The 24,794-nt window shown below is 41.6% G+C and overlaps 1 protein-coding gene across 1 annotated transcript in view; it reads right to left on the bottom strand.

Moving 5' to 3' along the window:
* Positions 1-5,418: 5,418 nt before the first annotated feature.
* The window catches only part of LOC119423178 (TBC1 domain family member 24), a 31,786-nt gene continuing 12,410 nt past the window's right edge, over positions 5,419-24,794 (bottom strand). The window contains exons 5-11 of the mRNA XM_037690588.1: positions 20,959-21,375; positions 20,626-20,865; positions 20,279-20,434; positions 13,868-13,931; positions 13,612-13,710; positions 7,754-8,048; positions 5,419-5,594 (exon numbers count right to left, since the gene is read on the bottom strand). Coding sequence (XP_037546516.1) covers positions 5,419-5,594; positions 7,754-8,048; positions 13,612-13,710; positions 13,868-13,931; positions 20,279-20,434; positions 20,626-20,865; positions 20,959-21,375 — 1,447 coding nt within the window. The remainder of the gene's footprint in view (positions 5,595-7,753; positions 8,049-13,611; positions 13,711-13,867; positions 13,932-20,278; positions 20,435-20,625; positions 20,866-20,958; positions 21,376-24,794) is intronic.

Raw genomic sequence — 24,794 nt, 5'->3', positions numbered from 1 at the left:
CTTAAATTTCTGTAGTGCTCGATTTAGTTCTGATTTTGTAAAAGGAACATTTAATAGATCATTTCCATCCTCTACATGCTCCAAGATTTCTCTATTCTCTATCATTGTCATTTCTCTTCCCCTTTTCCCTTCCAAAGTAATATTATCTGAACTATGTATTTTGGTAAAGGTTTTAGCCATCAGATCTGCCTTTTCTTCATCTTTTACTGCTGTAATTTGACCATTGTTGAATACCGGATAACCATATTCTCTTTTAATCCCATTCATTCTTCTTATCATTGTCCATACTTTATTAATCCCAGTTTCTCTTCCTACTGAATAACAGAAATGCCTCCAATAATCCCTTTTTGCACTTTTAATAGTTCTTCTCACAATGGCTTGATATCTCTTATATTCAATAAGATTTTGGTAGCTGTGATTCCTTTTTAACATTTTAAAAACTTTATTTCGACTTTTGATTACTTTATCACACTCCTTTGTCCACCATGGAACAATCTTCTTACAGCCCTCACCTCCTTTCTTCTTTATAGATTTGTCAGCAGCCTGTATGATTGCATGACAAACAGAGACATTTAGCTGATCAACTTCCATATTTACATTAATTTTTTCCAATTCCTGATCACTTATACATCTAAATGTTTCCCAATCAGCACTACCAAAACACCATTTCTGCAAACCACCCGTCTTATATTTTTCAATATACAATTTTATTTCTGTTATTATGGGATAGTGGTCGCTTCCTATTGTTGTATCTTTAACTATTTTCCATGTACTTATTCCTGCTATTGAATTTGATATTATTGTTAGGTCAATTGCCGATTCCATACCTGTTCTCATATCAACTCTTGTACCCTTACCATCGTTTAAACAGACAAGATTTTTATTTTCCATTAATTCTTCAATAATTGTTCCATTACTATCATTCTTAGTGCCCCACAATGAGTTATGTGCATTAAAATCACCGCACCAAAAGATGTTTCCATTTAAATAACTATTGAGTTCTTCCATTGATTCATGTGAAAGTCTTTTGCAAGGATTGTAAAAATTTATTACTTTGATGCTTTCCTTCCTGTTCCAAACTTCAACAACTAAATATTCTAAATGAGTTCCTTTTGCTAATAATCTAAAGTGCATTCCTGTTTTTACAAATGTTACACATCCCCCTCCCTGGGTCTCACTTCTATCTCTGTGTACACCAGTATATCCTCTAATAACAAAGTCTAAATTTGCTTTGAGCCAAGTTTCCTGAATACATATTATGTCTGTTTTTTTGTTAAGATTTTTAATAAAGCCTTTAAATTCTTGTCCATTTGCGATTAAACTTTGAGCGTTCCACTGTAGAATAATCAGAGTGCCCCCTCTCCTGATGTCCCTGACTTCCCGATTCCCCCCAGTTCTTTGTTAATATGCTCCCATGAAATGTCTTTTATACCAAAAAATTTCTCTGCTCCTTTAACTATTATTTTAATTTTCTCTGTTTTGTACTTGACCTGGTCTAATCACATACGCAATGAACAACATGATCCTCTCCACTGTAATTGTAGGTTCAGGTCTCTCTTTTGGTAACTGGGATGCTGGGTTTTGTTGTACACTCATCTCTCTCCTTCCAGTTTGTTCTTGAACTTTTTTCACCGCTTCAGCATAGCTGATATTATTTACTGTTTTAATTTGCTCCACTTTAATGGCCTTTTTCCTAATTTCACATCCTCCAAAAGTTACTCTATGCTGTCCCCCACAATTACAACATTTATCTTGGGCATTGTCACCACACTCTTCATATCTGTGATCACCCCCACATTTTGGACACCTTTGCCGTCCCTTACACACAGCTGCAATGTGTCCATATCTTTGACACTTATAACACCTGAGTGGGGGAGGGACATAAGGCCTAACTGGAAAGCTCATGAACCCGATCTTAACCTTCTCTGGAAGTACATTATTTTGAAATTCAATCATTATCGACAGGCTTTCAGTTCTTTCTCCATTTACTGTTCTCAGCAACCTTTTTAAGTGATTCACTTCTGCACCCTGAATGCTCTTTTTAAGCTTTTCTAGATCTTCATTTACTGGTATTCCTGTTATCACGCCCCTCGTTACCTTCTTCTCTCCTAAAATCCTTTTCTCTCTCACATTTTTTCTACAAATACTTTCAATATTCAGTGCTTTATTTTTCTGTTCTTCAGTTTTACAAATGACCAGTATACTCCCATCTCTAAGTGTTTTTGCAAAAGAAATATCTCCAATCTTCTTTTTGAGTTCTTTTGATAATGCAATTGGTCCCAGCTGTATGTTATTGTCTTCTTCTTTAAATTTCAGAATAATTTTAATTTCCTCTTTAACAATCTTTTTGCGGACCACAGGTGTCCCTTCATCTGAACTATTCTCTTCCAAAGTCCTTTTACTAACCTGTGTCCCTACCAAACAATCATTTTCTCGCCCTATTCTTCCTCTTCTTCCACTAACAACTTGACTCCAATCATTTAAATCCATATCCTCATCATCTTCCTCAACTTGAGCTGCCATTCTGGCCCAGTCACAAACCAGTTTATGCCAAACCGCTTGTTTCTTTTCTTCAAACACTCTTTCTTCAATGAAAAATCAGCCACTTCAAAACGTTCTCACCCACTTCCAGGATCCACCTTTTGCTCAGCTGTTTGTCAAAAAAAGTCTTCTTGTTGCAGATACAATAAATAAATCGAGCTGCCGCGTTAAAAATCATGTTAAAAATACGAGCGTTGTGTTGGATTGACCTGACTTTGCAGATTATAAAATAAAAAGGCTACAATGCCTTATGATTTTTCCGCCAAAAAGCTACGTAAATCTGTGACGTTTTGACTAGTCAGAATAACAATTCAAGATATCTTGAACGTCATTCTGACTAGTCAAAATGTCAATTCAAGATATCTTGAATAGAAAAGCCGTCTACATGATAAAATATTCAAGATATCTTGAATTCATTTTGAGATATCTTAAAAGGAATTTTGACTAGTCATTGTTATGGTTTTAGGACAACCCAGTTCGTAACGAGACCCGGAACGACACAAGGCAAAGTAATATGAAGTGACAGTGTTTATTATTTACAGTGGTATTTACAATTGTACAAGGTGGTTCCTCTGGAAACCAGATGGAGGAAGGTGGTGCATGAGGTGTTCTGAAGAATCCAACAGAGTCCCAGAGGAGAGGCAGGTCAGGCACGTGGCAGGAGGTCAAGGCACAAAAGCTGGAATCCAGAGCTAGGAGAGCCGAAACGAGATGACATAGTAAGGGAACAATGCTCCAGCGATGAGTAGAACTCGACTGCAGCCTTAAGTAGGGTTGTAGCTCGTCAGGTGGATGACCGTCAGCTGATGGTGATTAGCGGCCATCTTGGAGCTGCAGTGAGTGCTACTCTTACAGTCATAAGTACAGTTCTAGATATCTTTAAGTTAGTTTTGCCTAGTCGTTATTTGCTATCAAGATAGCTACAATTTAATTTGCACTAGTCAAAACTTCATTTGTGATATCTACAAATACATTTAAGATATCTTGAATAATGACGTAATTTAAGATATCTTTAATTGTAATTATGACTAGTCAGAACTAAAAGTGAGATATCTTGAAAGCAAATAATGACTAGTCAAAATTAACTTAAGAGATATCTAGAACTGTAGTTTTGACTAGTCAAAATTCAGTTCAAGATATCTTGAATTGAAGCCTCCATACTACTCAATGGTAAATCTGACGTCATTATGACTAGTCAGAATGTAATTAGAGATATCTTAAATAAGTATTTTGACTAGTCAAAATGCAATTCAAGATATCTTAAATAACTAATATGTCTAGTCAAAACTCAGTTTCAGATATCTGGAATGTAAGTGTGGTGAATCCTATTTTATGTTAAAAGGGCTTGCCATATGCATGTATCATTACCACTAAAGGAGGCGGAGGAGTAGCTAAACATCTGACACATGGAGCAAGAGAAAACAGAGGAAGCAGGGAGAGAAGCAGCAGCCATGCTAAGCTAACGCTAGCAGGAGCTAGCAGAGCCAAATACATCAATAAAAACCGAGAAGTGTTGAAAGATAGGAGGTGTTTTAAGCACTATCCAACAGTAGAAAAACAATTGTACTAAGTGTTTGTGAACTAGAACGAAAAACTGTGCAAAAGACAGATAAATCCAGAAAACAGACGACTCGAGCAAACAATTCACTCGAGCTATCAACAAACAGGAAATGGCACAATACATCTCACCACGAACGTGCAACGTCACACCACAATTAAACTCATTCTGTAAATAAACCAAGTATTACAATGATCTTTTACTTTTTAAACTTGTTTATTTTGTTGCACTGAATAATAAATGCAATAAACAGAACCCAAACTCTGAACCGCCACACTCATTGATGGGCCGAACTGAAGTCACTCGTGAGCCGGAAGTGGCCAGTGGGCCGCCAGTTGAATAGCCCTGAACTAGAAAGTTCTTGGAGAAATTTTGTTGGTGACTTCCACATTGTGGCCATTTTAAAATTTTGATTTGGCAGCACTATGTGTTGGGACTTGCTATCAGCTACCAGCATACCAAATATCAGCTTAAAACAGAAAAAAAAAACACACAAAAAAACCCACACGTTATAGTTATTTCTGTATTTTAAGCTACAGTGGCAATCTTGGAATTTTGGTTTGGAGTCAGTATGTGATGGGGAACGTTCTCAGATGCCACACCAAACTTCAGCTCTACTAAGTGAAATATATGAGAAACCTCTAAAACACAAAAGACAACCAGGATTGGACACGCCTGTTCTACTCACTCAGCTGCTTTACATGTTTTATACACAGTTGTATTTCATAAAATAAAGTTACTTTCTTTAAAAGAAGGCACATTACCCGCCTCCTTGCGTGCGTTTTAAGCAAAATTCCCTCCCGCATGATCTGTGCTCAGAGTACGTTGGGGATGACTCTAAGTTACTACCCCTCCAAATTGTAGCTCAATATTTGCAGAAAAAAGTTCATTACATAATTTAAAAATGATAGTGTATAGTAATAGACATTACTGTTAATATACCAGAGTTAGCCAACAGGCTATTTTCCATGTGTTGTCCTTGACAAAAGTACAGATTTATAGCAATTTTTGTGTTAGCTAAGTTTGATTTAAGATTTAGCAGCTTCTTCAATCAATTTGACTCCAAAAGTAAATCAGCTGTAGATGTTCATCCATGACTACTTTCTAAGAATTTCGATAAATTTGCCCAGTGGTTTTGAATTTTGCTGAAAGACAAACAAACAAACACAAAGACACGGGCTATAACATGATTGCCACCATTCATGGTGGTGGGTGATAATAAATATTTTCAAACTATATGCAAGTCAAATTCATATAAATAGCTTTAACAAAAATTGGTTCAAGTTCGAATACTAAGTCATGAAGCTTCTCTCGTCAGTCTACTGAGAAGAAAACCTGTGAGAAAAGTAAATAGAGTTCTGGATGCCCCAAACTTCAAGACACTGGATCTGAAAATGTCCCTTGCAAAGAGGGTTGCTGCTGAACGTGTCACAATGCTCGGTGTATCCTTCTTCTAAGTCTTCACACAAACCGAGAGCATGGCCACCATCACCACCTGAAACATACACACATACCTCAGCACTTTAGTGTTTCTTTATTATCAACAGCTGAGATCTTCTTAAAGGGATAGTCTAGTCATTTTTAAAGTGACACTGTTTATGTAGTTTGTAGCTGTTTTCTTACCCAAACAACATCCAAGTTACTACATGAATATAAGTGTGCAGAGTGTAAAAAGTCTGTAGATGGTGCTGAGGCTGCTGCGTATCAGTCCACCAGAAGCTGAGTGAACTTTTGGGCTGAGTAGAAGCACTGATCAGATACAATCAGCAGCCTCTTAGCATTATTAGCATACATATTATATTTGCGTAGTAACATATGTTATTCAAGTTGGTAAAAATATATCATGCTAAAGTTTAGAGGTTTAATATTAGCTAATGCAATGTTTTTTATTTAGCATGTCGTTTTTGAGAAACTTGTTTTATAAACCTGAAAAACAACATATAAGGGATCCGTCCATCCATTATCTATACTCGCTTCTTCCTTTTTGGGTTGCTGGGGTCACTGGTGCCCATATCCAGCAGTCACTGTGTGGGAGGCGGGGGACACCTGGACAGGTCTCCAGTCCATCACAGTGACACATAAAGACAATCATTCACTCTCTCACTCACACCAATCAAAGTTACCAATCAATCTAACATGCATGTTTTTGGTCTGTGGGAGGAAACTGGAGTACCCGGAGAAAACCCATGCATGCACGGAGAGAACATGCAAACTCCACCCAGAAACTCCCCTGGACCGGGATTTAAATATGTATAAAATTCTCATTGAGCCACACTTTATATACTGTAGTGTTATATGGTGCAATACTTACCCTAGTTATCTTGACACTTGAACATCTTCAAAAAAAGATAATAAGAGCTGTGTCATGGTCTGAGTATAATGCCCCCACATTCCATCTATTTCAACGTTTTGATCTTCTTCGGCGAATAGAATTAAATGCGTATCAAAACACCTGTTTGATGTTTCAAATTGTAAATAAAACTAATAATAGATTAACTAAGCTGGTTCCAATCTGTGGTCCACAACATTCATTCATTCATTCAAACTTATTTAAACAGATAAGTCACATTGAGCCTCGAAGACTCATTTCAACATACTTATGAAACCAGGAAAAAAACATATTATAAAATAGAAGACTTAACATCACTAGTCAAACCTTTTCTGGGAGGGGTCCACAGATTTGGAACGAGCTTGACGAGAGTTTAAAAGAGTTGAAATTCGTCTCCACCTTCAAAAAACAGTTAACGACAAAATTGCTTTGTCTATATACATGAGATCACTTGTAGGACCTGTAACTGATTGATCAGATGTAACATAATCTGTATTGTATGTGGAATTTGTATGAGGAATGTATGATGTATTTATTGTGTTGTTATTTTAATATGTTATAAAATATATAATAATAAAATAATAATATAATAGTGTGGCTCAATGAGCGTTTTATACATATTTAAGTCCCGGTCCGGGGGAGTTTCTGGGTGGAGTTTGCATGTTCTCTCCGTGCATGCGTGGGTTTTCTCCGGGTACTCCGGTTTCCTCCCACAGATGTTTAATATGTTTAATATGTTATAAACTGTCTGTAATTGTATGTACCCAGGCTCCATCTATAAGCTTTAAATAGCTTTTTGGAGACCTGATTCACACAATTCTTGCAGTTATGTATTATATATTATGATTCTTTCTGTGAGTGTGTGAATAAACTGAATAAAATGAAACCAGGGTAGCCTGCTTGCTGAGAGGAAGCAGCTCTACCAACTGCGCCACCGTGCTGCCCTATAAGGGATCCATGTTTGGCTAACCTTTCGCCTGGCCTGACCAAAAGTCTCTGCCCAGTTCTCTATACTCCACACTCTATGACAGATGCCACAGCTGAAAAAGTACAAACTACTACTTTAGCATGCATCAGGATATTTTGAACCACTTTGGGAGACTGAAGAAAGCCGAAACATTTCTAAAAATTTTTTGTTTTGTTTTGTTTTTTGAATGTCCAGAGGACCAGACTTAACTTTTTTAGATTTTTCTACCTGGATTATTGAGCCTGCATCAGGATACAAACTACTGTTATTATAACTTTTTGATCAAACATCATTTCAAAAATGACCATACGTTTCCTTTAAGGCCTGTTTTTTCTTATATTGTGTTTTAATGCCTTACCTATAATGAGCTGAGAGTCATCTCCTGCAATAAACTTTGAGGCTTCTTGATCCTTGGGTCTCTTGGGCTCTTTTGCATTCATGGGGTTTGACAGTGTTGTAAAGGGGACGGTCAGACAGTTTGGCTTCTGAAGGGTTCCAGTTGGACTGTTCAGAGTTTTGACATTGATTTGGGTATTACCACTCTTTGACACGTGAGAGGAGGCATCGATGTTGGCTCGAACCTGCTGAGGGGAACCTCTTTGGGTCATTATGTTGACCATTGCTCGTTGGTAACGCTCCATATTGGGACGGAGCTGAAACAGAGGTTACAGTTTTAATGTTCAATGGGATGTTGAAGATATTGCAAAGTAGTACAATAAAGAAACTTTACTGTACTGAAACATTTTGTTTAAAACATTATCTGGAATCTTGAGATTAAAATGAGCACTCTTTCAGAGCTTCTAAGCTTGAAAATGGGCAAACCACATGAGGTTTTAGAACAAGCATTGTTTTATGTCTACATAAAACAATGTCTACATAAAGCAACCCAACATGTAATTGTATGCAGATGACTTTATTACAAATTTACAAAAAATGTCACAGTTAAAGAGGTTTTAGACTTGAAGAAAGCAGAGCATGTGAAGTTTACATTAGAAATTCATGTAATTTATATTTATACCATAAATCAAGACAAGCTTCCTTTGTTATTGTATTGTGATGTTGTGTAATTCCTGTTAAAAGTAGGAAATTTTCAACAAAGATTTTCTTGCTCAGGAATAAGCTGTACAAATCATTTGGGAGGACCAACCACACCAGTCATTCAATAGAATTTTTTTTTTGTTTGTTGTTTTTTTTTGTTTGCTTGTGTTTTTTTTTTTTTAAGTTAACTGTGAACCAAGTAGGTTAAAGAATGAATGATTTACTGAGGTCCTCATTCAAACCAGCCACTAGGGAGCACAAGCCAGTGTATCTCTTGTGCCGGTCCCAAGCCCGGGTAAATTGTGAGGGTGTGTCAGGAAGGGCATCCAATGTAAAACACTTTTACCAAAACTGTAATGCAAGTTCATCAAAATGAAATCATACCAGATTGGTCAAGGCTCGGGCTAACAACGACCACCACTGGTGCTGATGACAAACAGGGTGCCAGCAGAAATTGTGCTACTGTTAGTTGAAGACCACGAGGAGGGAAATGTGTCAGGAGACAGAGGGAGAAGAAAAAAGTCAAGAATGTAGGACTGAGGGTTGCAACTCTAAATTGGGGACAATGACAGGCACAGGTAGAGAGCTGAATGGCATGATGCAGAGAAGAAAGGTAGATGATTTGTGTGTCCAACAGACCAAGTGGAAGGACAGCAAGGCTCGCAGCATTGGAGTAGGGTTTAAACAGTTTTAACATGGTGTGGATAGAAAGAGAACTGGAGTAGGGGTGGTCCTGAAGGAGGAGTTGGCAAAGAATACAGTAGAGGTGAAAAGAGTGTCAGATAGGATGATGTGTCTGAAGGCAGAAGTAAAAGGTCTGTTTGTAAATGTTGTCAGTTGTTATGCTCTACAGGTTGGATATGACGTGGAGGAGACAGATACATTTTGGAAGGATCTAGATGAAGTGATGGAGAGTATTTCCAGGGAAGAGAGAGTGGTGATCGGAGAAGACCTGAATGGACATGTTGGTGAAAGAAACAGAGGGGATGAGGAAGTGATGGGTAGGTTTAGTGTCAAGAAAAGAAACCAGGAAGGACAGATGGTGGTAGATTTTGCTAAGACAATGGAAATGGCTGTAGTCAGCACATATTTCCAAAAGAGGGAGGAACATAAAGTGACCTAGAAGAGTGGAGGAAGGAGTACACAGATCGAATACATTCTGTGTAGAAGAGGAAACCTGAGAGAGATTGGAGACTGTAAGGTTGTGGCAGGGGAGAGCGTGGATAAACCTCATTGGATGGTTGTGTGTAGAATGGCTGTTGTTGTGAAGAAGAGGAAAAAAGTAAAATCAGAGAAGAAGGCCAAATGGTGGAAGCTGAGTAAAGAAGAATGTTGTGAGAAATTCAGAGAGGAGCTGTTAAAGGCTCTGGGTGGTAAAAAAGAGCTTCCAGATGACTGGACTACTACAGCAACAGTAATAATAAATAAATAATAATAAACAGTACTTAGTGTGTCATCTGGACAAAGAATAGATGATAAGGAAACCTGGTGGAGGAATAGTGAAGTGCAGGACGCCGTTCAAAGATAGAAGTTAGCAAAGAAGAAATATGACGGTGAGAGGACTGGAGAGGAGACAGGAACATAAGGAAATGCAACGTAGAGCAAAGAGGCTAAGGCAAAGCGGAAGGCATATGATGAGTTGTATGGGAGGCTGGACATTAAAGAGGGCCAGAAGAACTTGTACCATTTGGCAAGACTGAGGGATCAGGCTGGAAAGGATGTGCAGCAGGTTAGACTTGTTAAAGATAGGAATGGTAATGTTCTAACAAGTGAGGAGAGTGTGATGGAAAGACCATTTTGAGGAGCAAATGAATGAAGAAAATGAAAGAGAAAGAAGAGTAAAGGTCATAGAAACTGTGGACCAGGAAGTGGGAAAGATTAGTGAGGGTGAAGTCCGGAAAGCTCTGAAAAGAATGAAGAAGGGGAAGGCAACAGGACCTGATGACAGTGGAGGTTTGGAAATGTCTTCGAGAGATAACAGTGAGGTTTTTGACTCAAGTGTTCAATGTCATAATTGAGGGTGAGAAAATGCCTGAGGAATTGAGAAGAAGTGTGCTGGTGCCCATTTTTAAGAGCAAGTGTGATGTACAGAGTTGTAGCAACTACAGGGGAATTACAGTGAGTTGATAAGTCACATGACAAAGATCTGGGAGAGAGTTGCGGAAGCAAGATTTAGACAGTAGGTGACTATTTGTGAGTAGCAGTATGATTCCATGCCAATAAAGCACCACAGATGCCATCTTTGCTTTGAGAATGCTGATGGAAAAGTACAGAGAAGGTCAGAAAGAACTTCATTGTGTCTTTGCGGATTTAGAAAAAGCATATGACAGGGTGCCGAGGGAGAAGGTGTGGTATTGCATGAGGAAATCTGGAGAGGCAGATAAGTATGTTAGACTGGTACAGGACATGTATTAGGACATCAGGACATGTTAGATTGTACAGGACATGTTAGACTGTACAGGACATGTATGAGGACAGCAGGACAGTGGTGAGATGTGCTGTATGTGAAAGATAGCTTCAAGGTGGAGGTGGGATCAAGGATCGGCTCTGAGCCCCTTCTTGTTTGCTCTGGTGATGGACCGACTAACAGACGAGGTCAGTCAGGAATCCCCATGGACGATGATGTTTGCAGATGACTGTGATCTGTGGTGAGAACAGGAAACAGGTGGAAGAGAAATTGGAGAGGTGGAGGTATGCACTTGAAAGAAGAGGAATGAAAGTCAGCCGTAGTAAGACAGATGTGTGTGAATAAGAGGGAGGTTGGTGGAACAGTGAGGTTACAAGGAGCAGAGGTCACAAAGGTGCAGGACTTCAAGTACTTGGGGTCCACTGTCCAGGAAAATGGGGAGTGTGGTAAAGAGGTGAAAAAGAGAGTCCAGGCAGGATGGAGTAGATGGAAAAAAGTTTCAAGAGTGATTTGTGACAAAAGAGTGTCTGCAAAGGTCAAAGGAAAAGTTTACAAGACAGTGGCGAGACCTGCTATGTTGTATGGTCTGGAGACAGTGGCGTTGACAAAAAGACAGGAGAAAGAACTGGAAGTGGCAGAAATGAAGATGCTAAGGTTTTCCTTAGGAGAGACAAGGCTGGATAAGATTAGCAATGAGATAAACAACTGGGAGATAAAGTTAGAGAGGCCAGACTAAGATGATTTGGATATGTCCAGAGGAGGGACAGTGGGTATATTGGTAGAAGGATGTTAGAAATGCATCCACCAGGAAAAAAACAAAGAGGAAGGCCAAAGAGAAGATGGATGCAGTTAGAGAGGACATGGAATTAGTTGGAGTGAGGACAGAGGATGCAAAGGACAGAGTGAGATGGAGGAGGATGATTCACTGTGGCGACCCCTGAAGAGGGAAAAGCCGAAATAATAAGAAGACTGAGGTCCTCAGTCATAACCTGGTGGAGCTCCGAGATGATGATAAAACGTGATAATCTTAAGGAAGCACAAGTAGGAACAAATTTCTTTTGTAGTTTGATTTCTCATTTGTCCACCCTCTCATCTGTCACTCTCTTGGTGTATCCTCAAGTCAGGCCTTCAAGTTATCTGAGTAACTTGTCTCTCAGTCCCCCATTCAAAATGTAATATTTTTAAATCAGGTAATCCCACTGCCTGAATTGATGTCCTGAACTAAATTCTCAACAAGTTTGCAGGGAAAAAAGTCTGATAGAAATTTTTTCGCCTCCAATTCCTACGTGTCCAGTTTATCACTTTTATTGTCTGTCCAAATAGCTCTCACTTGTAAATGAGTCTTTGAGGTTCAATGTGACTTATCTGTTTAAATAAAGGTTGAATGAATGAAAAAAAGTTTGACAATGAGCTGTTCTTTGAGTTTTGGTTTGAGCCTAATGCAAAACTGACGAGGTGCAAATATTTATAACAATAATACTCTAATAGGTTGAAGCACTACCATCATCTGCTTTACGTCTGATTATTGCATCAAGATGTGCCCAACTTGTTAAGAATTTAAAGGGTTTACATGTTGAAGTGGGACTTTGCGTAAAGATCATGATTAAATAAAATGTACCTTTTGTAGATATCTCTCTGAATTACCTCAGTTTGAGAGCAAACTGTTTAAATTTTACTAGATCGGTGAGCTAATAACTAGTTCAAATAAAACCAGCTCCAATTTTCTGTTTTTAATTTTTTATATAAATTCATGTGAACAATATTTTATGGCTCTTTACAATGTCTCCAGTTTAGCATAACGTGATTTTTATAAATAGTTCTGAGCTGGAATTTGTGCTGTAGTCTATTGTATTTGGTATTTGGTGAAGCTTGGGGCACTCTTGGAAATATTCTCTAAATGTTTCTGTTGGAATAGACATGAAATGCATAACTAATGGCAACAATTCACTTTTTACATGAACAGCCATGAAATTTGGAATATTAGTTATTTTAGGGTGACAAAACCTCTTTTCTAATGGGGTCTGATCTGGCTAGCCATTACCAGCTTGCTAATTGTCAAATTAAGAAGGCTTGGTTTTGTAGCAGTTATTACAGACGTTATTTAAATCTTAAACCTTTGATTTGATGTCCACTTTACATTCCACAAATATTTCAGCAAAATTATTATTCTTTCCAGAAGTGCCCCAGGCTGCACCGAAAGGCCTACAACTAGCATCTGACACATTTATTTGCTCAATAATTACATATAATCTGAAATAAAAAGTTGTATACATTTCTATAAAATAGCATGTAAAAGAATCACTATGAAAATTTGAAGATCACTGGTAGTTATGTAAAAATGGCAGCAATTCACATTGTTTTTGACCTTGCTAGGGCTAGCCATTTGCTCATCAGTCATGTTAGAATTAAACTCTATTCCTCCTGAGTGAAGTTGTTCAAAGAATTAAAATATTAATTGTTTTTAACCTTTCTATCAAACCCTAATACAAAATGTCAGATTTTTTATTTTATTTCTTATCGGCTATATAAAATGGGCTCATGGGTCAGTTAATACATTTTTTTAAATGGTGAAAACTCTCTCTCAAATGGGTTCTTCTCTGAGTAACAGTTGGCTTGACCCCAGCATCAAAATTTCTTTCTGATTCTACAAACTGAGATTGCGCTAACTACTTTTTGACACTAAAACTTGTAAATATAATGTTGAAGAAACCTGAAACCTGAATGCAAAAGTGAAAAACAGTATGTGAAATTAAGGCAAGACATTGGCTCACCGTGAAAACAAAACATTCCCCTGTTCCAAAATATGTGAGTCCTTGTGCATCGTGACTTCTTGTTTCTATCAGATCTGTTGACAGGAACGCTCCGAACACCTAAAAAATGAGAAACACTTATATTTTAGTTGCATGGAAACCTAATTATATGAACTAATTGACAATACTGTATTCATTTAGGCTTTGAATCCAGATGTACTCAAAGGCAAAATCACATAAACTATTAGATTAACTTCAGGATACACTACATTGTTACCTCTTCGTCAGTTGTTTTGATAATGATGACCACTGGTTCATGCCCTTCCACTTGTGAATAAAATCTAAATAAAAGTACAAAAACAAAAATATATGGTTCTGTTTTGTATTTTAATAAAGTTGTTCAATTTCAAAATAATCTAATTTAAACTGAACATTTACAAATGATTTTTCAATGTTTGTTCAAATAATAGAACAGATCATGCTTATCATAGCAAAACTGCTCATGCTTTGACATTAGAACTCAATAAAAACTTGTTGATGGTGCAAATACCCCCATATGTGGTTGGCACCTAGCAAAAATAATAACCTGGATAGCAGTTGTTTTATAGGGCCTACGGCCTTTTATGCCAGTGTTTTAGACTAAGATCATCTTTAAAATAGAATAGGTGTTAGGCCTGTGCCGTTTGAGTGTACTCACCCTGCAATTACTGAGTGCTGGTGACGGAGTTCCTGAGCAACCACCTGCCTTCAATCCGGTTAATGAGTCCAGCTGCTACTTAAGCCTTGGAGGAGGTTCCAGTCTTCGCTGAATCATTCAGTCACCTTGGGTACTGTGAGACAGCCATTTTAGTATTTTCTCTTGTGAACCTGTGTTTGATCAACCTGTGTCTCCCTGTGATTTCAAGGCAAAACCAGGACTCACTTCCAAGAACCAAGACTTGACGAATCGTCTCCAAACTGGACTCATTCCCTGTGGAACTCTATCTCCCAGCGGGACACTCTTCCATCAGCCGCCACCTGCAAGATACTAATCAAGTTACTTGGAAAATACAAGGATTCACTCACCCGACAGACACTTCGCCTTCCTCCCTGAGTCTGCCTTCGAAGATCCACCTGTAAGAGAAGGATTAAACTATCCAAAACAGCTACAATATTCTCCTACCCATCATTAATCTGTCTTCCCCTTTTTTCCCCCCTTCCAGGAACTCAGACTTCCTTTACCCCAGCACTGTAAATAAACTCACTGAACTTTTATTCCGTGTCTGTAATCCTTCTCAGCCCTGGTCTGAATTTGAGTACAATTTCCGAGATTAATCATAACAGAATGATTCAGCCATAACATGAGTACTCACGACCAGACTGAGATGGATCAATTAAGAGAAGCTATTCTTTCCCAAGAACAACGACTAACTACAATCCAAAATTTGTTTCAACAGATGTTGAGCCAACAACAAACTACCTCAGAGAACGTGACTAAGCTGGATGGAATGGTCCACGAGCTGGGAAAACAGATATCCCCACCTTCCCACACCGGAACCACCAACTCTGCCTCCGCTGTACAATCCCCAGTACCACCAACCCAATACCCTGTCCGTGAGCCCGAGATGAAGCCCAGTCAACTATTTTCTGGTAATTCTGAACAGTTTGGTGGGCTTATGCTTCAATGTAACCTAGCCTTTAGCAGAGCCCCACAGACCTTTTCCTCCGACTCGTCCTGCATCTCCTACATCGTTTCCGCCTTACAAGGAGAGGCTTTAAGGTGGGCAGATGCTTACTTTGGTTCCATTCCTGTAAGTGACTGTCCCTTTTCCACCTTTTTCAATGATTTTCAGAGAGTCTTTGAGAGGCCTCTGTACCAGGAGACGGCTTCCAAGAAGCTAATGGCGCTACGTCAGGGGAACCAATCTGCCGCGGACTTCGCCCTTCACTTCCGGGTCGCGGCCAGACAGGCCGGATGGGAGGACCTCGCTCTACGGGGAGTATTCGTGAATGCCCTCAACGATCACATTAAGAATCAGTTGGCCCTTGTAAATGAATCTGACAATCTAAACGATTTAATTGATTTGTCCATTCGCATTGATGATCGGCACAGGGAATATCGGGGCCTGTTGGACTACAAATCCCAGAGTCCTACCACTTCCGTGACTCCACTTCCGGATCCGGTAAGCCGCAGCCCGGTATGTAATCCTATGAATGAACCTGATCCTACAGAACCCATGTTAATTGGGCGTGCCCGCCTCACCCCTGAGGAGAGACAAAGGCGTTTTTCTGCCACAGAGTGTTTATATTGTGGAAAGAAGGGGCACTTCATTGCTTCATGTTCTCTTTGTTTAAAAGGTCGATCCCACCAGTAAAACAGGAGATACTGGTGGGTGCTGCGGACATTTCTCCTGAGAATCGTCTTACCCTTAATACGTCAGTTTTTTATAATAACGTTAATTTCCCTGTACAAGCCCTGATCGATTCTGGGGCAGAACAGAATCAGTGATGGCTTGGTGGCTCACCTTTCCATTCCTATGAACAAATTACGCCAACCCCTCTCTATGACAGCGCTCACCGGTCAGTCCATCTCCACAATTTCCCATAAAATCTCCTCTTTGCATATCATCGTATCTGGTAACCATCATGAACAAAGTGAATTTTTCGTTTTTCATTCCGAGACCCCTGAAATCATATTGGGATTTCCCTGGCTCAGACAACATAACCCTCAAATTGACTGATCCCGTAAACAGATAGTCTCCTGGAGCCGTTATTGTTCCTCCAACTGCCTTGGTTCTGCCGTCACCACCTCTCCTCCACCTTGTCATGCGGTGGAGGAGATCGATTTGTCGTCTATTCCGTCCTGTTATAATGACCTGGCCCTTGTGTTTAGCAAGGTCCGGGCTCTCTCCTTACCCCCCCATAAGCCTTATGACTGCTCCATAGACCTACTGCCTGGTGCTCCCTTGCCTTCCTGCAGTCTGTATAATCTGTCTGGGCCTGAAAAGCAAACCATGAGGGACTATATTACAGCATCCCTATCCTCGGGCATTATTCGTGCTTCTACGTCCCCTGTAGGAGCGGGATTTTTTTTCGTCGACAAGAAGGATGGGACGTTACGGCCTTGTATTGACTACAGAGAACTAAACCAGATCACTGTTAAAAATAAATACCCTCTACCTCTGATCAAATCCATTTACGAACAACTCAGGGAGGCGTCCATTTTTACCAAACTGGACCTCAGAAATGCCTATCACCTAGTTCGTGTGAAGGAGGGGGACGAATGGAAGACGGCCTTCAGAACCCCCTTTGGGCATTTTGAATATCTGGTGATGCCTTTTGGGTTGACTAACGCCCCTGCGGTGTTTCAGGCCTTAGTTACTGATGTTCTGAGGGATTTTTTGTCTCAGTTTGTTTTTGTGTATCTTGACGACATCCTGATCTACTCCAAGGACCCTCTGTAACATACTCAACATGTTCGGGCAGTTCTCCAGCGGCTGCTGGAGAACCAACTCTTTGTTAAAGCAGAGAAATGTGAGTTCAGTGTCCCCTCCATAACCTTTTTGGGTTTTGAGTTTAAGAGTGGTCAGGTCTGGACGGACTCGAAGAAGGTCAAAGCTGTGCTGGACTGGCCCTCTCCTCAGACCCGCAAACAACTCCAGCGCTTCCTGGGTTTTGCAAATTTTTACCGCCGTTTCATCAGGAACTTCAGCCAAGTGGTGAGTCCATTGACTAAACTCACCTCTCCTCTCCGCCCGTTCTCTTGGAGTAGTGAGGCTGAGGAGGCTTTCACTAAACTCTAGACTCTTTTCTCCTCTGCTCCTGTTCTTAACCATCCTGACTCCGCCTTACATTTCATTGTTGAAGTTGACGCCTCGGATACCGGTGTGGGTGCTGTCCTTTCTCAGAGATCCCCTGTCGATAACAAGGTCCACCCTTGTGCGTTTTTCTCACGTCGCCTATCTCCTTCTGAGGCCAACTACGACGTGGGTAATCGTGAATTGTTGGCCATAAAACTGGCTCTCGAGGAATGGCGGCATTGGTTAGAAGGGTCCAACCTGCCTTTCATTGTTCTGACTGACCATAAGAACCTTGCTTACCTACGGAGTGCCAGGAGATTGAACCCGAGACAGGCCAGATGGTCTCTGTTCTTCACTAGGTTCAACTTTTCCATCACTTACCGCCCGGGGTCTAAAAATGTTAAGCCCGATGCCCTGTCTAGACAATTCTCATCTACAGATTCCTCCGAAACCACGGAGGCCATTCTTCCTTGCAGCTGTGTTGTGGGTGCCACCTCCTGGGGGATCGAGAGGGACATCATTCGGGCTCAACGGACTGACCCTGATCCTGGTAATGGACCGCCTGATCGATTATTTGTCCCAGAGTCTGTGATCGGCCGGGTCCTGAAATGGGTCCACTTTTCTAAGTTCTCCTGCCATCCTGGTGTCCGTCGTATGGTTTCTTTCACTAACAGACACTTCTGGTGGCCTACTCTTCACCATGATGTCAAACGTTTCGTCTCTGCATGTGCTGTTTGTGCTCGAAATAAGAGTACCCATCAACCTCCTGCGGGACTGCTCCAGCCCCTCCCCGTTCCTGGTCGCCCTTGGTCTCATATCGCTCTGGATTTTGTGATGGGCCTACCCCCTTCTGAAGGTAACACCATCATCCTCACCATTGTTGACAGATTTTCTAAGGCTGCGCATTTTGTCCCGCTAACCCAACTCCCCTCAGCTCTGGAGACCGCTCACCTCTTGGTCCAACATGTCTTTCGACTTCACGGCATACCTTGTGACATCGTCTCGGATCGTGGTCCTCAATTTGTGTCCCAGGTTTGGAAGGGTTTTTGTCGAGCTCTTGGTGCCACGGTGAGCTTATCTTCTGGTTATCACCCCCAAACTAATGGTCAGTCTGAACAATGCAACCAAGCCCTTGAGTCCTCTCTTCGCTGTATCATTGAGGATAACTCTGCGGATTGGTCCTCTCTTCTTCCCTGGGTTGAGTATGCCCATAATTCTCACACGTCCTCAGCTACTGGTCTCTCCCCATTTGAGGCATCTCTGGGTTACCTGCCCCCTCTGTTTCCCCACCAGGAGGTCGACGTGTCTGTCCCCTCAGTCCAGCACCATCTACGTCGTTGCAGACAAATCTGGAGGCAGACTAGGGAGGCTCTTCTACGGACCCGTGATCAGGCCAAGAGGTGGGCTGATCGTCACCGTTCCCCGGCTCCTCTGTATTCCATGGGGCAAAAGGTATGGCTCTCCACCCAGAACATCCCCCTCAAGGACACCTCCAGGAAGCTGGGACCCAGGTTTATTGGCCCCTTTCCTGTTATCGAACTTGTTAATCCCACGGCCTTCAAGCTCCGACTCCCTCGCTCTATGCGGGTTCATCCGACTTTTCACGTTTCTCAACTCAAACCTTTCGTGGAGGATCCGTTGCTTCTTTCTGACCTGGATCGTCCGCCCCCTCACCTTGTTGATAATCAGCCTGTCTTCACCGTTCACAGGATCCTGGATGTTCGACGACGGGGTCGTGGACATCAGTTTTTAGTTGATTGGGAGGGTTACGGTCCTGAGGAGAGATCGTGGATCCCCAGGTCCTTCATCTTGAATCCTGGTCTCATCAAGGACTTTTTTTTGAGTCACCCTGACAAACGTCTCCGATCGCCTAGAGGCGATGTTTGACGGGGGGGGGTACTGTTAGGCCTGTGCCGTTTAAGTGTACTCACCCTGCAATTGCTGAGTGCTGGTGACGGAGTTCCTGAGCAACCACCTGCCTTCAATCCGGTTAATGAGTCCAGCTGCTACTTAAGCCTTGGAGGAGGTTCCAGTCTTCGTTGAATCATTCAGTCACCTTGGGTACTGTGAGACAGCCATTTTAGTATTTTCTCTTGTGAACCTGTGTTTGATCAACCTGTGTCTCCCTGTGATTTCAAGGCAAAACCAGGACTCACCTCCAAGAACCAAGACTTGACGAATCGTCTCCAAACTAGACTCATTCCCTGTGGAACTCTATCTCCCAGCGGGACACTCTTCCATCAGCCGCCACCTGCAAGATACTAATCAAGTTACTTGGAAAATACAAGGATTCACTCACCCGACAGACACTTCGCCTTCCTCCCTGAGTCTGCCTTTGAAGATCCACCTGTAAGAGAAGGATTAAACTATCCAAAACAGCTACAATTTTCTCCTACCCATCATTAATCTGTCTTCCCCTTTTTTCCCCCCTTCCAGAAACTCAGACTTCCTTTACCCCAGCACTGTAAATAAACTCACTGAACTTTTATTCCGTGTCTGTAATCCTTCTCAGCCCTGGTCTGAATTTGAGTACAATTTCCGAGATTAATCATAACAATAGGTGACTGAGTTAAATGCAGTTTTGTGTGTTCTGAGATTGGTAGTTGTATCTTAAGTACAAAGTATGTTGGCACCAAATGTTAATCAGTTGTAGATTACTTTCTAAAAGTTTCAATAAAATTGGTCCAGTGGTTCATAGAAATTTGGCTAACAAAAGACAGGAACAAACACAAACAGCCATGGCCGAATAGAATCTGCATTTGTTTCTTTTTTGTCTGTAGGCATTAACTGTTTCTACGCAATAAACAACTCGGGGCATAATTCATATCAGTAGTGAAGCAATGTGTTCAGCTTATTTATCAAGTGTCTTTTTTTTATCCTTTTATTGGGATAAAGGTAAAGTCACATACGAAGCAAGACCTCTTCCATGTTCTGCTGTACTGAACAACCTAATGGGGCTGAAAAGAGCAACGCGCTCAGGGATCCAGGCCCAGATGACTCCCATCTCAGTCCCCGTCACAACATCGGACCTGACGTTGGCAAAGTCTACTGTTACCACCATCTGCCTTTAGAAACATACAAAAAAAAATAAATTGTAAAACAGAATTTTAATTTTACACTTAGAGCAATCACAACTACAATCGACAGTAAATCACAACATGAAATCCCTAATAAAAAAACATTTTATTTCCTTTATTTTCTGTTTAAGCCATGTTTTCCCATGTACACTTCATATGAGAGTCTAACCCTAACCTACCTCTTTTGGTTTGTGCTGACACCTTTTCCCATTAGGGCGTTCTTATTGGCATTAAACAGGAGGTTCAGTTCACTCCGTGTAGCAATGGGGATTTGGAAGGCTCTTTCTAGAAGCTTCTCAATCGTACAGTGGCGAGCTACACTCTGTACAAAACGTTTCATATCTGTTCGGAAGTCCTCCACATCTGCCACTCGAGATGACACAGACACTTTGTAGAGATCGAGCAAAGCCAGCGCTATCCTACAAACAATGAGATTATCGTCTGTTATTTTCACACCATGAGATTACATTGTGGGATTTGTTAAAATATTAAGAACTGCTAGCTCAACAAACCTGTAGAGAACCTTGTAGCCCTCTAGTATGTACACATCCAAAACTCTGATGGCATAGGTGAATGGAAGATCAGCAAAGATCCACATGATCCAGTCAGAGTAAAACTCAAAGAGATTTTGGTGGGCGCTCGCAATCAGCTTACGAATTCCTCTGCAACACCTGTTAGCAAGGTCACCGAATGTCATACAGGAAGCGCGGTAGGTCAGGAAAGTCTGGTCAATGTAACGCTTATTGGGGTCTTTGTAGCAAATAAGCCAAGACACACTGTAGAAACACTCTGCTTCATCTTCGCTGAAATGAAGGATGAGAGAGACCAAAGCAGGAAGGATCGGGCAGAAGCTCATGTCTGGGAAACAGTCGCCAAGGCAAAGAAGGATCTTTTTAACTGAATTCATGCCTGCTTTGTTGAGACAGTATCTGTAAAGAAAGATAGTAAGCAAAGAAGCCCTTAGTCATAAAATAATTACAGTAAAGGTAAACACACAATAAATGTACAAAGGTGGAATACTGCCATCTTAGCAAAAACTAAAACCTAAAAATACAACTACACCTTGTTAGAACACAAAAAGCTTTTTATTTGTACAATATATTTTTATTTTTATATTCTTACAATAAAGTTTTTGTGTTCGAAAAACCTTTTCACATTGCTTAATGTACATGCTCATCAAATTAGAACAAAACACTTAAATATATGTAAATGTTTTCACATCATTCTTGTGAATTGTGAAAAGTTTTGTTATAACATAATTACTGTCATAACATGAAATTTTTTTTATTAGATTGTGAAACATACGTTGTAAGAACCTAAAAATATAACATAGCTTACAAAAAAGCTTGCTTAAGCAATAAACTTTTCACATTATTATTTGTTAAATTTCTATTTCATTTTTGCTCAAGCGGCATCAATACACATTCCAGACATGGGTAATTTAAAAGCTTAAATAACATATACTGCAAATGTAAGATTTCCAGCATTTTCATTTGCAGCTCTTCTACACAAGAGGGCGCCAACAGATCCACACCTGAGGATCATTCCCTTGATGAGCTCCAAGGAGCTCTTAAGGCAGTTGATGACTGCTATCTGACGCTGGTGCATTATCTGCCTTTCACTTGACTCCTGTGATCTTTCTGAGTCTTGGAACTCCTTGTTTGCCTCCTGAACCTCCTACAGATCTCTCCAGCTGTTCCCTGTCAAAGTTCCATGTTCCAACTTCTCTCCATGTTCCCAGCATTATGTTCGTTTGCTGCCCCATTAGCCTTTTGCTCTTGTTAATAATTTATTTCTCATTGCAATTCTCCGCGTCTTCATTGTCTGCTTGCACTTGGGTTTGGCATCTAACCACCAGATCTTGACAGAATGCCCAGACCAAAGAAGAACACAGCAGGCTGCCCATTCTTGACTGTGCTCGCTCCGGAGGACGAGCAATAGATCAGCAGAGTGACGCACAACTTTGTGGACACCGTGGCTACCTCCAGCGATCCACTGGCTAGGTGGGTGGGGACAAAGGATTATTTGGACGAGTTCTCATGGCTGCCTAGACTGGTTAATTCCCCTGGGGATGCTGAAGCTTCTCTAGGAGGAGAATGAGAGCAACGTGTGTGAGAGAGAGGAGAGCAATGTGCTCTGAATGCCTATAATCGATCGCCCGCCTTTCTTGATTTCAGTTAACCCAGTTCACCAGTATCTCCTGTGCCCCCAGCATTTTCCACTTAGCCCAACAAGGTTAAGTTTCAAAAGAGTCCTGCTTAGCATGACGACCTACCTGCTCCCTGCGTCTCAGTGGGTGTTGGCTGCAATGACTCATCTACTCACTGTGTCTCTAAAAAGGTCCAGTAGGACGCCTCTCACTCCTCTTCCCAGAGGGTCCTGGCCTCTTACTATTCCTCTTCCTCTCCTGTGGTGCCAGAGTCCCCTGTTGGTCCTGAGTCCCCTGTGGGTCCTGAGTCTCCAGAGGTCCCCATGTCTCCAGAGGCCCCCACGTTTCCAAAGGTCCCCATGCCTCCATAGTGCCCCATGTCTCCAGAGTGTCCCATGTCTCCAGATGGTCCCACATATCCAGTGGATCACACATTTCCAGAGGGTCCCACATCTCCAGAGGATCCCATGTCTCCAGATGGTCCCACATCTCCAGAGGTTCCCATGCCTCCAGAGGTTCCCATACCCCCAGAGATTTCCATGCCCCCAGAGGTTCCCACACCTCCTGAGGGTTCCGTGCCTCTTGAGGTTTCCATGCATCTTGAGAGTTCCACACCTCCTGCAGTTCCTGAGGTAACTATGCAAGTTGCAGTCCCTGAGGTAGCTAAGCTTCATGCAGTTCCTGAGTTAGATATGCCTCCTACAGTTCCAGAAGTAGCTATACCTCCAGTAGTCTCTAAAGTAGTTATGCCGCCTGTGGTCTCTATGCCACCTGCAACCTCCTTGGTCTTTACATGTACATCAGTAGCAGCCTCCCTGGTCTCTAGGCCAGCTGCAGTCTCCCTGGACTCTACACCAGCTGCAGCCTCCCTGATCTCCAGACCAGCAGCAGCCTCTCTGGTCTCTTGACCTGCTGCAGATCCTGGATCCCAAGGTCTTTCATTCTTGACCTCAGTCTGATCACCACCATTTTCAAGTCCCATTCAGAAGAAAGATGCACATTGCAGAGAGGTGATGTTTGAGGAGGAGGTACTGTAAGAGTTCCAGCATTTTCCTTTGCAGCTCTTTTACACCAGTGGGCACCAAGAGATTCACACCTGAGGATCATTCCCTTGATGAGCTGCAAGGAGTACTTAAGGCAGTTGATGTCTTAAGTGCCTATCTGACACTGGTGCATTATCTGCCTTTCGTTTGACTCCTGTGACTATCCTGAGCCTTGGACATCCCTGTTTGCCACCTGAGCCTCCTAGTGATCTCTCCAGATGTTCCCTGTCAAAGCTCCATGTTCCATCTTCCCTCCGTGTTCCCAGTGTTACGCAAGTCTGCTGCCCTGTCAGCCTTTTGTTTTTGTTAATAAATTATTTCTAATTGTAATTTTCAGAGTCTCCGTGGTCTGCCTGCACTTGGGTTTGACATCTAACCACCAGATCTCAGAATCAGAATAAGCTTACAACGAGAACATGTACATTCAGTCGTCTGGAAGATGGACGGAGTGCACAAAGCTGCTGCTACACTGAGCGTGGCCTCTCTTATCCTTATCAGAATAATAATCTTAGACAGGAAAAGGGGAGAAACATGAGGGTAGATAGTGGTATTACAAAAAAAGATCTTTCACATCTTGTCGATCAGGACACGATTTGAGTAATCAAAAAAACGTTGGTTACGTACTGCAACCCCAGATTCTATGAATATAGGCGTAGCCCTTTAAGGCTGTCGCTGATGGGTTTATCCCGTTATGCGTAGCATAAGCACTGAAAAAATTTAGTCCACGCCCACCTGCTGTGTGGGCCCCACCCGGTCCATATAAATTACGTTAAGAGCGGGAAATCGGCTCCCAAAATAGCTTTTTCTTCAGCCATTTAGGAGCCAGTGAGGCCCGACGCTTAAAGGGCTACGCCTATATTCATAGAATCTGGGGTTACAGTACGTAACCAACGTTCTATGTCATATAGGCTTCGCCCTTTAAGGCTGTCGCTGATGGGTTAAGGGTGAAGCGGATGTGGTCCTCGCCTCACTGGGTCCATTCGAACACAGTAAGAAGCGGAAGCTTGCCCAAAAAACGTCTTGTCACTCAGCTCCACGTGTGCATAACTACGCATCGCGTAATTATGTGCCATGCACAGACGCATGTTGTGTAACTATGCGTTCTGACAAAGCATGAACGCCCCGGAAAACTTTCAACGGGAAGAAGATGTTGAAA

This window comes from Nematolebias whitei, chromosome 16, assembly GCF_014905685.2.
Source record: "Nematolebias whitei isolate Nwh7 chromosome 16, NemWhi1, whole genome shotgun sequence".
Lineage (NCBI taxonomy): Eukaryota > Metazoa > Chordata > Actinopteri > Cyprinodontiformes > Rivulidae > Nematolebias > Nematolebias whitei.
The sequence above is the reverse complement of the archived record's forward strand: the minus strand, read 5'-3'. Positions and strand labels throughout refer to the sequence as shown.